This window comes from Rana temporaria, chromosome 2, assembly GCF_905171775.1.
Source record: "Rana temporaria chromosome 2, aRanTem1.1, whole genome shotgun sequence".
Lineage (NCBI taxonomy): Eukaryota > Metazoa > Chordata > Amphibia > Anura > Ranidae > Rana > Rana temporaria.
In genome coordinates, this window is record NC_053490.1 from 20,401,323 (window position 1) to 20,414,723 (window position 13,401).

A 13,401-nucleotide genomic window follows, 5' to 3' on the forward strand; every position below is an offset into this window, starting at 1 on the left:
CAGTAACATTTTTACAGCATTCGATGCATTTTTATATTACTGATCGCTATATAAAGGACAATGGTCCCAAAAATGTTTAAAAAGTGTCCGATCTGTCCGCCATAATGTCGCAGCCCTGATAAAAATTGCAGATCGCCACCATTACTAGTTAAAAAAAAAAAAATGCCATAAATATAATCGCCTATTTTGTAGACGCTATAACTTGTGCGCAAACCAATCACTATACGCTTATTGCGATTTTTATTACCAAAAATATGTAGAATACGTATCGGCCTAAACTGAGCAAAACTTTGTTATAAAAAAAATAAAAAAATAGGGATATTATAGCAAAAAGTACAAAATATCATGTTTTGTTTTTTTTTTTTCATTTTCGCTTTTTTTTTTATTTATAGCGCAAAAAAATAGAAACCGCAGAGATGATCAAATACCACCAAAAGAAAGCTCTATTAGTGGGGGGAAAAAAAGGACGTCAATTTTGTTCGGGTGCGACGTCGCACGACCGCGCAATTGTCAGTTAATGCGACAGTACTGAATAGCACAAAACGGCCTGGTCATTCAGCAGCCAAATCTGAAGTGGTTAAAACGAATAGTAGAATTTCCTTCACTACCTCCTCCTCCATCAGCATCCCTGATGTCCTCTTCTATTGCTTCATCGATCGCCTCATCAAATTCATCAAACCTACAAAACAACAAAGTTACAGTTTTATTTAGCAGAACCGACATTAAACATTTATTCATTCCGGCAGTATACACTTTGGCTTATCACATTTAGAAAAGTACATTTTTATTTTTTATTTGCATACGTCTAACTGTTCCTACTTTAAAGTCCAAGTCTACGTTTTGTACCACGTTTTATCTTACATCAACATTTAGAGCCGGTTCACACAGAAGCAACCCGACTTAGAGCGCGACTTTTCAAGGCAACTTCAGCGCGACTTTAACCACTTAAAGCGGTGGTTCCCCCTTTTTGGGCAAAACGTCAATCAACAGCATGTGCGGAACGCCCACTCCCGCGGGACTCGCAACCCGGATGCACGGGTGAATATGCTGTAGTAAGGTATGTACAGCAGGAAAAAAAAAATATGTGCCTTAATCGTGATGGAATGTGGGGGGGGCAGTGAAATAAAAAAAAGTTGTTTTTAAGGGGGAACCACCGCTTTAAGGACCCCTTCACGCCAATATACGTCAGCAGAATGGCACGGCTGGGCACATCCACGTATATGTACGTGGCTCTTTAAGCATACGCGCGCCCGTGGCCCATTCCGAAGCTGCGGGACCTGATCGCCGCTGGAGTCCCGCGATCGGTCCCCGGAGCTGAAGAACGAGGAGAGCTGTGTGTAAACACGGCTTCCCCGTTCTTCACTGTGGCGGCGTCATCGATCGTGTGATCCCTTTTATAGGGATACACAATCGATGACATCACACCTACAGCCACACCCCCCTACAGTTGTAAACACACATGAGGTCACATATAACCCCATCAGCGCCCCCTTGTGGTTAACTCCCAAACTGCAATTGTCATTTTCACAGTAAACAATGCATTTTTAATGCATTTTTTGCTGTGAAAATGACAATGGTCCCAAAAATGTGTCAAAATTGTCCGGTGTGTCCGCCATGATGTCGCAGTCACAAAAAAAATCGCTAGTAATAAAAAAAAAAAAAAAAAAAAAAAAATTATAAAAATGCAATTAAACTATCCCCTATTTTGTAAATGCTATAAATTTTGCGCAAACCAACCGATAAAACGCTTATTGAAATTTTTTTTACCACAAAAAAGTAGAAAAATACGTATCGGCCTAAACTGAGGAAAAAAAATGTTTTTTTATACATTTTTGGGGGATATTTATTATAGCAAAAAGTAAAAAATAGATATTTTTTTCAAAATTGTCGCTCTATTTTTGTTTATAGCGCAAAAAATAAAAACCGCAGATCAAATACCACCAAAAGAAAGCTCTATTTGTGGGGAAAAAAAGGACGCCAATTTTGTTTGGGAGCCACGTCGCACGACCCCGCAATTGTCTGTTAAAGCGACGCAGTGCCGAATCGCAAAACCTGGCCGGGTCCTTTAGCTGCATTTTGGTCCGGGTCTTAAGGGGTTAAAGTTGCCTCCAGGACAGGCTGCGGCCAATCACAGAATAATCAGCTCTGTGGGAGGGAGGGGTTTGCCTGAGTAAACTATCTTTATCGCCCTGTTACACATATAATTCTCTTTGAATTCACAATTCTATATAATTTAGATATTGTTTTATTAATCTTAACTCATGATTTCATATAACATTTAAAATATCCTGTGCATATTTATATTAATTTAAAATTCCTATGACATATCAAAGTCCCATTTTATATATGCATCATTATAATGAGCATAATGTGCATGTCTAGCGCCATCTACTTGTATAACAAGTCAATTAATCTTTATACTTTAAACATATCGTTTTTGGTATTAAAACTACTGTATATTTGAATTTCTTAATAGGCATCACTCTGGCAATTGCTTTGCTGGGCTCCCCCTCCACCTGTCCGGCCCGCACTCTCTGACTGGACCTTTGGATTTTTTTCCCAGTTATACTGTGGGTCCCTGCAGGCCATTCTTGTGGGGCATCGTCGAGGCCTTTTTGGGGGTGCTAACCACCCGTATGGAGAAAAGTAACCAGGGATCCTCAGGATTATAACCTTACTCTGGTCCAAATAGAACTGAGAAACACAATCTGTGAGTTGATAACTATATACTTTAAATTTATTTTTCACCTAAATTGTACTATGTATCCATGTATTCTATTACCATATATTTATTCTCTGTTATAGTTTGTATCATATACCCTTTCCTCTGAAGAAGACCCATATGTGGGGGTCGAAATGCGTCAGGAACAACTTGACCTGAAGATCAGCCATTCATGTTGATCAGTGTCATGTAATTTTGGTGCTATATTCTCATATGTATGTGTCCTCAGTATAAACTGTACCAGAGTTCATTGTTTTACGACTTTGTACTTATTAAATAAATTTTTTTACTTTTTTACAACAAATTGGTACGTCTCTGTAATTGTTTATATAATTTTTGCTGCCTAAAAACCCCACTGGGGAGCCCTTACTTTTTCATTGCCTGAGTACACTATTTTCTCTTTCTGTAAAGTTGCTTCAGTTAAGACAGAGATCCGACTTTGGCGGCAACTTCCATTGCAATCTATGGGTACAAGTTGCCTAGAAGTCGCCATGAAGTAGTACAGGAACCTTTTCTGAAGTCGGAGCGACTACAGTAGTGTACATTAAGATGGCTCCATTCACTTCAATGGAATTTCTCATGTCGGGCGACATAATTTGGATCCCAAGTCGCGGTAGTGTGAACCAGCACTTAGGGTGGAACATCAAAACATGGTCACATACCCTGCTCCCCAAATCCCACAGTGCCCTCCATGATTTTTTCTATTACAAGGGATGTTTATATTCTTTGTACTAGGAATAAGAGTGACTCAAAAACATAAAAAAAAAAAAAAAAAAAGAAGAAGAAGGACCGTGTAAAAAGTGAAATAAATAATAAAAAAAAATTTAAGCGCGCCGCGCTAGCATGCATAAGCGAATGCTTACGCACGTCGCGCCTGCATATGAAAACGGTGTTCAAACCACATGTGAGGTATCGCCACGATCGTTAGAGCGAGAGCAATAATTCTAGCGCTAGAACTCCTCTAAACGCAAAACTGGTAACCTGTCGATATTTTTAAACGTCGCCAATGGAGATTTTTAAGTGCCAAAGCTTGTCGCCATTATCCAAGCGGGCGCAATTTTGAAGCACGACATGTTGAGTATCAATTTACTCGGCCTAACATTATCTTTCACAATATAGAAAAAGATTGGGCTAACTTTACTGTAATCTTATTTTTTTATAAGAAAAAAAGTTTTCCCCCCAAAAAATTGCGCTTGTAAGACCGATGCGCAAATACGGTGTTGACAAAGTATTGCAACGACCGCCATTTTATTCTCTAGGATGTCTGTAAAAAAATATATATAACGTTTGGGGGTTCCAAGTAAATTTCTAGCAAAAATAAATAAATAAAAACTGATTTTAACTTGTAAACCCCAGATCTCAAAAAGAGGCTCTGTCCTTAAGACCCCTTTCACACTGGGGCGTTTTTCAGGCGCTTTAGCGTTAATAAAAAGTGCCTGTAAAGCGCCTGAAAGAAGCTGCATCTGCAATCCCAATGTGAAAGCCAGAGTGCATTGTGGGTGCATCCAAAGTCTCAGGGAGAGGAAAGACAAATCCAAGGATTAATGTGCCTCTAATCTGAAGCAATTTGAACCCAGCATAGAGAAAGGAGATTAGACATTGGCACACGCCAGATACATTGTAGGAGCATCAAAACAAAAACATTTGCGAAGTCTAAGAGCCGGTTCACACTGCGGCGGCACGACTTCGGGGGCGACTCGGCAAGGCGTCCTGAAGACGACTTCAGAGGCGACTTGCAAAATTACTTCTGTATAGAAGTCAATGCAAGTCGCCCCTGAAGTCGTGCAAGAACCTTTTTCTAAGTCGGAGCGACTTGCGTCGCTCCTATTAGAACGGTTCTATTGAATAGAATAGGACACGACTTGTCAGGCAGCTGAGTCGCCCGACGAGTTGCCCCAGTGTGAACCGGCTCTTGCAGCGTTTTTTTATTTTTAACCACTTCCATACCGGGCCTATTCTGGCACTTCTCTCCTACATGCAAAAATCATCATTTGTTTGCTAGAAAATTACTCAGAACCCACAAACACTATATATGTTTTTTTAGCAGACACCCTAGGGAATAAAATGGCGGTCATTGCAACGTTTTATCTCGCACGGTATTAGTGCAATAATTTTTCAAATGCCTTTTTTGGGGGAAAAAATGGTTTCACAAATTAAAACAACACAGTAAAGTTAGCCAAATTCTTTTGTATAATGTGAAAGATGAAGTTATGCCGAGTAAATAGATACCCAACATGTCACACTTTAAATTTGCGCACATTCATGGAATGGTGCCAAACTTCCATAATTAAAAATCTTCATAGGTGTCGCTTAATTTTTTATTTATTTTTTACAGGTTACCAGTTTAGAGTTACAGAGGAGGTCTAGTGCTAGAATTATTGCTGGCGCTCTAACGCACGCGCCGATACCTCACATGTGTGGTTTGAAAAGCGTTTACATATGTGGGCGGGCAGAGCTTTTTTTCTCAGAAAATAGGTGCAGGAACTCAACCACCACCCCGTTGAGATTTCACAAACAGTAGAAGGGTCTTAAAGGGGCATTAAATACCAGGATTGCATTACATACAAAGTGCAGAGTTCAGGAAGTTACACACAGAGTGCAGAGCTGTTACGTGTAAAGACAGAAAGCGGACTTCTGTGTTTACAAGTGATTGTAGTGAGCAGGCACCAAAAGGGTCTGAGCCAAAAGGTGGTGGAACTGGGTTCCCCCTGAAAAAAAGGCCTGTGGGCGGGACTTGCGTGTGTGTCCGCTTCTCAGCGTGAGCTACCAGGGACAGGGGCATTTAAAAAAATATATATATATTTTACTTTATTTAATTTTTTTAACACTTTTTTTCACGTTTTTAATTTTTTTATCACTTTTATTCCTATTACAAGGAATGTAAACATCCCTTGTAATAGGAAAGGTGTGCGACAGGTCCTCTTTATGGAGAGATGCGGGGTCAATAAGACCCCACATCTCTCCTCCAGGCTGGAAAGCATGAGATCGTGAAAAAAAATTCACGGATCTCACATTCCGGTACCCGGACGTGACATCATAACATCGCGCCTGGGCCTCCGACGATCATAGAGATGACTCCCATCCGGCGCTCGGCAGATCGTTTCTCCGGGTCCCCAATGGCACGGGAGAGCCCGGAGAAGCACCGAATGGAGGCGGGGGGGATGGGACGTCACCTCCTGTCGCCTATAAGAATGATCAAGCAGCGGAACTGCCACTATGATCGTTCTTATGGTGCGCAGAATCGCCTGCTAAAGAGATGGATATCTGAATGATGCCTGTAGCTGCACCCATCATTCAGATATCCCCACTGATCTTTGCTAATTGCAGAACTATAGGTCAAACAAAGTACGGAGTGTGTTGAATCTCTGAAATGAGACCCCCCCCCATGGACAGCAGGGGTAATTTGTACTGTGCCCAATTTCTTTCAGGATGCAGTATCTGCTTATACAACCCGCTGCAATTTTGTAACACACGCCTCACCTGTAACTGATGAATTTCCTGGTCCTTGTTGACCGCCTTTCCAATGGTTTAGACTTTTTCTTCTTTTTTTCTTCTTTTTCTATAATTTCTGGGACCTCTTCTGTATCCTACAACAATGAAAAACATTCCATGTTTAATGCTAGTACCACCAAATCAGGCTTAAAGTGAACAATTAACCTGTTTAAAAGAAGTATGGGAATCCGGTTTTCTCCGGTAGAATACTTACATCTGTCCCCCGGCGCCTCTGCACTGAGTACTGAGCGATCAAACACTGTTGATCGCTTGGTTCTGACAGTTCCCCGAGCAAAGAACTGCTGACTGTCAGTCACAGCTCTCTGCTCTTCCACCCTCCTCGATCATAGCAACGCTGAGATGTGAGGGTGGGCGGATCTGTCGGCTCAGGCTCACCGAAAGGCTGAGATGGGAGTCGGGCCAGGCACCTGGTGGAAACCAGACTTCCATTGTCGGGATGACGCGGTACCTGGACTGACTTCTGTAGCATCAGAGAGTGGACTTCAGCCTGCTCTCTGCGCAAAACGGGTCACAGGGGTGCAAAACGGGTCACAGGGGTGCAAAACGGGTCACAGGGGTGCAAAACGGGTCAAAGCCTGGCCTGTTATTGGGCACGGGTCACAGGAGTGCAGAAACGGGTCGCACTTCTGTGATCCATAGAAGTACAGCCAAACAAGCTTTGGTTATACTTCTCCTTTAAGTTAATAGTGTTAAAAAGTAAGCACCCTGCAGTGTTTGCAGGTACCCAGTTGGAGCCCTTGGATGCTGAGCCTAGGCTGCATGAGGCTCCAACTGCTGCTCAATGTAAAATTATGCCCCCCCTGTCCTGTCCTTTCACCAATCCCTGAACGCCACTGAAGTTTTGGTATTCTACCATTTAATGACAAGGTTGGGTTTTGATGATGGGGGGGGGGGGGGGGACCTTAAAGCAGCACCCACCGCTGCAAAAAATAAAAAGCCAGCAGCTACACATGCTGCAGTTGCTGACTTTTAATAGGATACTCGCCTGTCCTGGAGTCCAGTGATGTCAGCACCACAGCTGATGTTTCCATCAGCTGTCGAGTGCCATTGCCGGTAAGGGAACATGGCAGTGAAGCATCACGGCTTCATGCCGGGTTTCTACTGCGAACGCGCATGGCACTGCAGCGCTCGCCAACTGGCCTGGCAGCAGGGGGGAGCCAAACTGTTGATGTAATGCGCCGTGGCCCAGTCTCCCAGTAGTGGGGACAGGATACCTGTAATAGGTATCTGTACCAACCCGAAAGGTGCCAAATGTGGCACCAGAGGGGAGGGGGATAAATTAGCGGAAGTTCCACTTTTGCAAGGCACTGAAAATATATATGGAGCGAGAGGGGATTAGGTGGAGGGACAGAACTGCCTTAGAGCTTGTTCACATGGGCAGCCAAGATGGCAGTAAAAGCAGGTAGTCGAGCCGTGGTTATGCGATTTAAAGCAGTGGTCATCAACCCTGTCCTCAGGGCCCACTAACAGGCCAGGTTTGCAAGATAACTGAAATACATCACAGGTGATATCATTTTCTGCTCAGTGATTGCAGTATTCTAGTCTGCATCTCGCCATGGTAATACATAAAGCCTGGCCTGTTAGTGGGCCCTGAGGACAGGGTTGATGACCACTGCTTTAAAGCACAAGATTTGATTTTTTGTTAAGGGCATTGCACCCATGATAAGCAGATCCTGGGTGTAATGCCACGGTCCTGCAGACTTCTCTGTGTATCCGCTGGCCCATACCTCCAATACGGGCAAGCAGTTACACTTCAGACAAGAAGCTCCATGAACTATCTAGAGCAGTGGTCATCAACCCTGTCCTCAGGGCCCACCAACAGGCCAGTATTACCTTAGGGAGATGCAGACTAGAATACTGCAATCACTAAAGCAGCAAATTATCTCACCTGTGATGTATTTCAGTTATCTTGCAAACCTGGCCTGTTGGTGGGCCCTGAGGACAGGAGTTGATGACCACTGATCGACAGTGCCGTGGTAGTTTACTGAGAAATACAAGCCGACAGCCGCAAAAGGCTGCCAGACCTTGTAGTTTTCCCATTGACAGAACACTGTGAATGGATGCCACGGCCAGGCTGGTGGAGCCCCACACAGCCACATCTTTTTGAACCGCTTCCGGACCAGCCGCTGCAGTTAAACTGAGGCAGGCTGGCCCCCCTGCGCGAGCCATCGTAGCTGTACGTCGGCTCTTTAAGACGCCTCCGTCGGCGTGCGCGCGCCTGCCCCTGGAGCTGATGCGAGTGTCTGGCGGTAAACACACACATCCTGGTTCTCTCAGGGGCAAAGAGACTGATCGTGTGTTCATACAATGTATAAACACCGATCAATCCCTTCCCCTAGTCGGTCCACTCCCCCTCTCAGTTAGAACACACATTAGGGAACACATTGATCGCCCCCTAGTGTTAACCCCTTCCCTGCCAATTTTACAGTAATCAGTGCATTTTTATAGCACCGATTGCTGTATGCCAATGGTTCCAAAAACGTGTCCCCCATAATGTCGCAGTCCTGATAAAAATCACAGATCACTGCCATTACTAGTAAAAAAATAAAAATTATATATATATATATGGAGAGATAGAGATAGAGATAAAATAATAAAACTTCCCTCTATTTTGTAGACGCTATAACTTTTCGCAAACCAATCAATATACGTTTATTGCGATTTTTTTTTTTACCAAAAATATGTAAAAGAATACATATCGGCCTAAACTGAGGAAAAAATGTGGGGGTATTTATTATAGCAAAAAGTACAATGTATTGCGTTTTTTTTTCTAAATTGTCACTCTTTTTTGTTTATAGCGCATAAAATAAAAAATTGCAGACACAATCAAATACCACAAAAAAAAAAAGCTCTATTTGTGAAAAAAATAAAAACACGTCAATTTTGTTTGGGTACAGCATCGCACGCAGTGCCAAATCGCAAAAAATGGCCTGGTCATTGAGCAGCTAATTTTTGGGGGGGCTGAAGTGGTTAGGATTGTGACAGCTAGCCAGGGGAGAAGCCCCCCGCTAGCTGTCAGAATGGGGGATCAGGGGAGAGCGGGGGCTGGTGCAAATGTAACATGTGACAAAAGATGAACTTATCCTTTAACCACTTGCCCACCAGGTAAATTCTGGCACTTCTCTCCTTCATGTGAAAATCACAATTTTTTTGCTAGAAAATTAATCAGAACCCCCAAACATTATATATTTTTTTTTAGCAGACATCCTAGGGAATAAAATGGCAGTCATTGCAATACTTTTTGTCACACCGTATTTGCGCAGCGGTCTTACAAGCGCACTTTTTTTTGGTAAAAATCACTTTTTTGAATTAAAAAATAAGACAACAATACATTTTGCCCAATTTTTTTATATATTGTGAAAGATAATGTTACGCCGAGTAAAATGATACCCAACATGTCACGCTTAAAAATTGCGCCCGCTCGTGGCATGGCGTCAAACTTTTACCCTTAAAAATCTCGATAGGCGACGTTTAAAAAATTCTACAGGTTGCATTTTTTGAGTTGCAGAGTAGGTCTAGGGCTAGAATTATTGCTCTCACTCTAGCGATCGCGGCGATACCTCACTTGTGTGGTTTGAATACCGTTTTCATATGCGGGCGCTACTCGCGTATGCGTTTGCTTCTGCGCGCGAGCTCGTCGGGACGGGGCGCTTTAAAAAAATTTTTTTGGGTTTTCTTATTTATTTTTATTTAGTTTTATAATTTTTTACACTGAAAAAAAAAAAAAAAAAATTGATCACTTTTATTCCTATTACAAGGAATGTAAACATCCCTTGTAATAGAAAAAAGCATGACAGGTCCTCTTAAATATGAGATCTGGGGTCAAAAAGACCTCAGATCTCATAATTAGACTTAAATGCAAAAAAAAAAAAAAAAAAAAAAAAGTCATTTTTTCAAATGACAAAAAAAAAAAAGTTTCTTTAAGAGGCTGGGCGGGACTGACGTTTTGACGTCACTTCCGCCCAGCAGAGCTATGAGGACGGGTGAAGGAGATTTCTCCTTCAGTCCCGTCCCCGCTCAGCTGCCGGACACATCCGATCCCCTCCGCCGCTACCGACGGCTCCGGTAAGCGGCGGAGGGCGCGGGAGAGCGGCGGGCCCCTCTCCCGCCACCGATAACGGCGATCTCGCGGCGAATCCGCCGCGGAGACCGCCGTTATCGTGTACACCACCGCCCCCTGAAAAGATGAATATCTCGGTTGTGGCAGCAGCTGCTGCCGTTATCGAGATATTCAACTTTAAAAAGGAGGACGTCTTTTTGACATGGGGCGGTGGTCAAGAGGTTAATCTAGACTTTGACAGGAATTAAGGCTCCAAGTCCTGCCTAAAACTAGGATCCAAAAAGGTACTGATATGGAGACAAAAAAAATAAAAAAAAGTATTTGCAGCCAATAGAATTACTTTGCAAAAAAATATAAAAAAATTGGGTCCGGTCAGGTTCACATTAAAATCATGCATGGCAATTAAACTTACTTGTGTAGGAATGATGTTTTCAATACTGATTCCAACGTAAACCAAACGCTCCTTCCTGCAAATATACAATACGCTCAGTCAGGGCATGTAAAAAAAAACAGCAGAGGGGATGGTGGAGAAGGAATATTTTAAATAGAGGTGCATTTACAAGTGATTTTCAGGAAAACTGGGAAGGCGCACTGGAGAGAACCAGGGCTAAATCTTTGAATCTGTTGAACAAAACTGCAGCCATGAACTTGCTTTAACACCTTTACAGCCTTTGGCGTACAAGAGAGGTCCAAAGAGATCAATTCATTACAGGTACTCCAATATGATGCGAGCCTGGGGAGCCTTAACAGTACAAAGTGGGATGCATTAATTTTGGAAGGAAGATTATATATAAAAAAAATTGAAAAAAAATCTAGTGATGCCCCAAATTGTCGGCCACCAAAGACTATCCGTCAAAAATACGTTTTTTTCAGCGCTGTGTTGAAAACAAAAAAGATGCCGATAATGACTGCCGAAAAGGCCTGCGATTTTGCCCCGATTTTACAATGCTTGTGGTGTGTTTCATAGGTCACGTGATTCAAAAAAAAATGTATCAAAAACACGACACGGGTGCATTTTTGATGCATTCTTGCTGCGTTTTCAATGCATTTCAATGGGGAGGTGCTGACCAAATATGCACCAAAAACACAAGCAAGCCGGATTTTTAGATCCAGCCATGCAGCATTTACTTACCTGGCACCCCTGCATTCCCCTGCAACAGTGCTGGTGCTTATGCAAATATGGCAGCCCTGATCCCCCCCCCCCCCATACATGCATTTGCCTGGCTTGTCAGTGTAGGCTGCTATGTTTGCACGGCCTCTCCAGCATCCCTACAGATGTGCATTTGCCTGCCATGTCAGTGTAGGTTGCTATGTTTGCACGGCATCCCTACAGATGTGCATTAGCCGGGCTTCTTTGCATTCTTTGCATCCCGAGCTGCATGCGGCCCGCAGGTTGGACACCCCTGGTCTAGTGGGAAACATGCTAAAACCAGGAAGCACATTTCATATTACAGATTAGACAGATGGTAGATACAATAACAGCCAAAACATGAGATACCTACAGTAGGTAACCAAGGGTGGTTAATAAGATTACCTTCTCTCTGCCCGTTCTTTCTTCTTTAGTACCACGTCTAAATTCTGTAATTGCTCATCCAGTTTTTCACACAGTAATTTCTGTTCATAAAAGAAAGATTTGATCAGCACAATCTGGATCCTGTGTAGATACAGGAAATCTGTACACACCGGGTGGAGGAGTTCTCAGTCATTCTCCACAGAGCAGTCTCTAGACAGCACCACATGATATCAGTGCATAGTATGATTACTACAAGATATGCCCTTAGTAGGGCACCTTTGTGATAGGAAACCAGGGTTACTTTATGATATCATATCATCTTTATATTAAAATATATATTCTCATTTTGCTTAGTACATAAAAAAAATATATAGATAAACTCTTATCAACTTTTAAATTACATGCAAAGGCTTGAACTGAATAAGTTTAAACAGGAAACTTAAAAGTTTGTGGCTTAGAGCAAAAGAAACCACAGGCGTTGTAAAGAAATTTCTATTTTATATCTGTCTCCAGGCGAACCTTGTACAAAAGTATACTGCAAGATACTGTAATATGATTGGTTGTTCCACAAAGGGGTGCCTCCCATGCACAGACAATAAAACCGGCCAGTATCTTATAATAAACTGTAATCTTGCAACATGATACTCGTGTTTGTGTCTTGCTGATTACCCGATCGATCGTAGGACTCCTCGCACCCAGAGCAAAGATAGCAAAACAGAATAGGAACAGAATAGGAACTTACGGGTGAACTTACAGGTGATCACAGACCATTAAATAAGAGCTGAATGATCAGATACCTGTCCTGCCCACAGCTCTGCCCATTCCCATTAGACCTTGATGGTTGTCTTTATTTTAAAAAAGGATAAATGCACTACAAATCACAGCACAAAAAACATGGATGAGCATCTGACGCGTTTCGCTAGTTGATCGTGCGAAACGTGTCAAAGTCTCATCCCTGTATTTTGTGCTGTGATTTGTAGTGCATTTTTTATTTATTTTTTTAAATAAAGACAAGCATCAAGGTTTTTTGGAGTGCGGCTGTCCATATTTTTTTTTCTACTAGTTGCCTTGTGCATTGCCAGCAGCCTTGATTTCATGAGAGGACACTGATCACTTAAACACATCCACCTGGAGCGGTAACTCCCATTCCCATTAGAGCATGTGAGGCAGTACCACACCCTGCTAGCTTTTAACCACTTAACAACCGCCGCATGTACATATACGTCCACAGAATGGCACGTACAGGGAGATGGGCGTACATGTACGTCCCTGCCTTTCCGCGGGTCAGGGGACCGATCGGGACCCCCCCACCCCCGGTACATGCGGCGGTCGGAAATCGTCTGGGAGCGATCCGGGATGAGGGCGCCCCATCGCGATCGCTCCCCGGAGCTGAAGAACGGGGAGAGCCGTATGTAAACACGGCTTCACTGTGCTTCACTGTGGAAGCTGCATCGATTGTGTCTCCCTATAAAAGGGATGACACGATCGATGACGTCAGACCTAGTCACACCCCCCTACAGTTGTAAACACACACTAGGTGAAACATAACTCCTTCAGCGCCCCCTGTGGTTAACTCCCAAACTGCAACTGTCA

General features: G+C 43.0%; 1 protein-coding gene across 1 annotated transcript in view; it reads right to left on the reverse strand.

The window, feature by feature from the left end:
• Window positions 1-13,401, reverse strand: part of RSF1 (remodeling and spacing factor 1) — an 88,518-nt gene that overhangs the window by 14,357 nt on the left and 60,760 nt on the right. The window contains exons 9-12 of the mRNA XM_040339951.1: window positions 11,830-11,909; window positions 10,708-10,762; window positions 6,203-6,309; window positions 609-679 (exon numbers count right to left, since the gene is read on the reverse strand). Of these exons, the coding sequence (XP_040195885.1) occupies window positions 609-679; window positions 6,203-6,309; window positions 10,708-10,762; window positions 11,830-11,909 (313 nt within the window). The remainder of the gene's footprint in view (window positions 1-608; window positions 680-6,202; window positions 6,310-10,707; window positions 10,763-11,829; window positions 11,910-13,401) is intronic.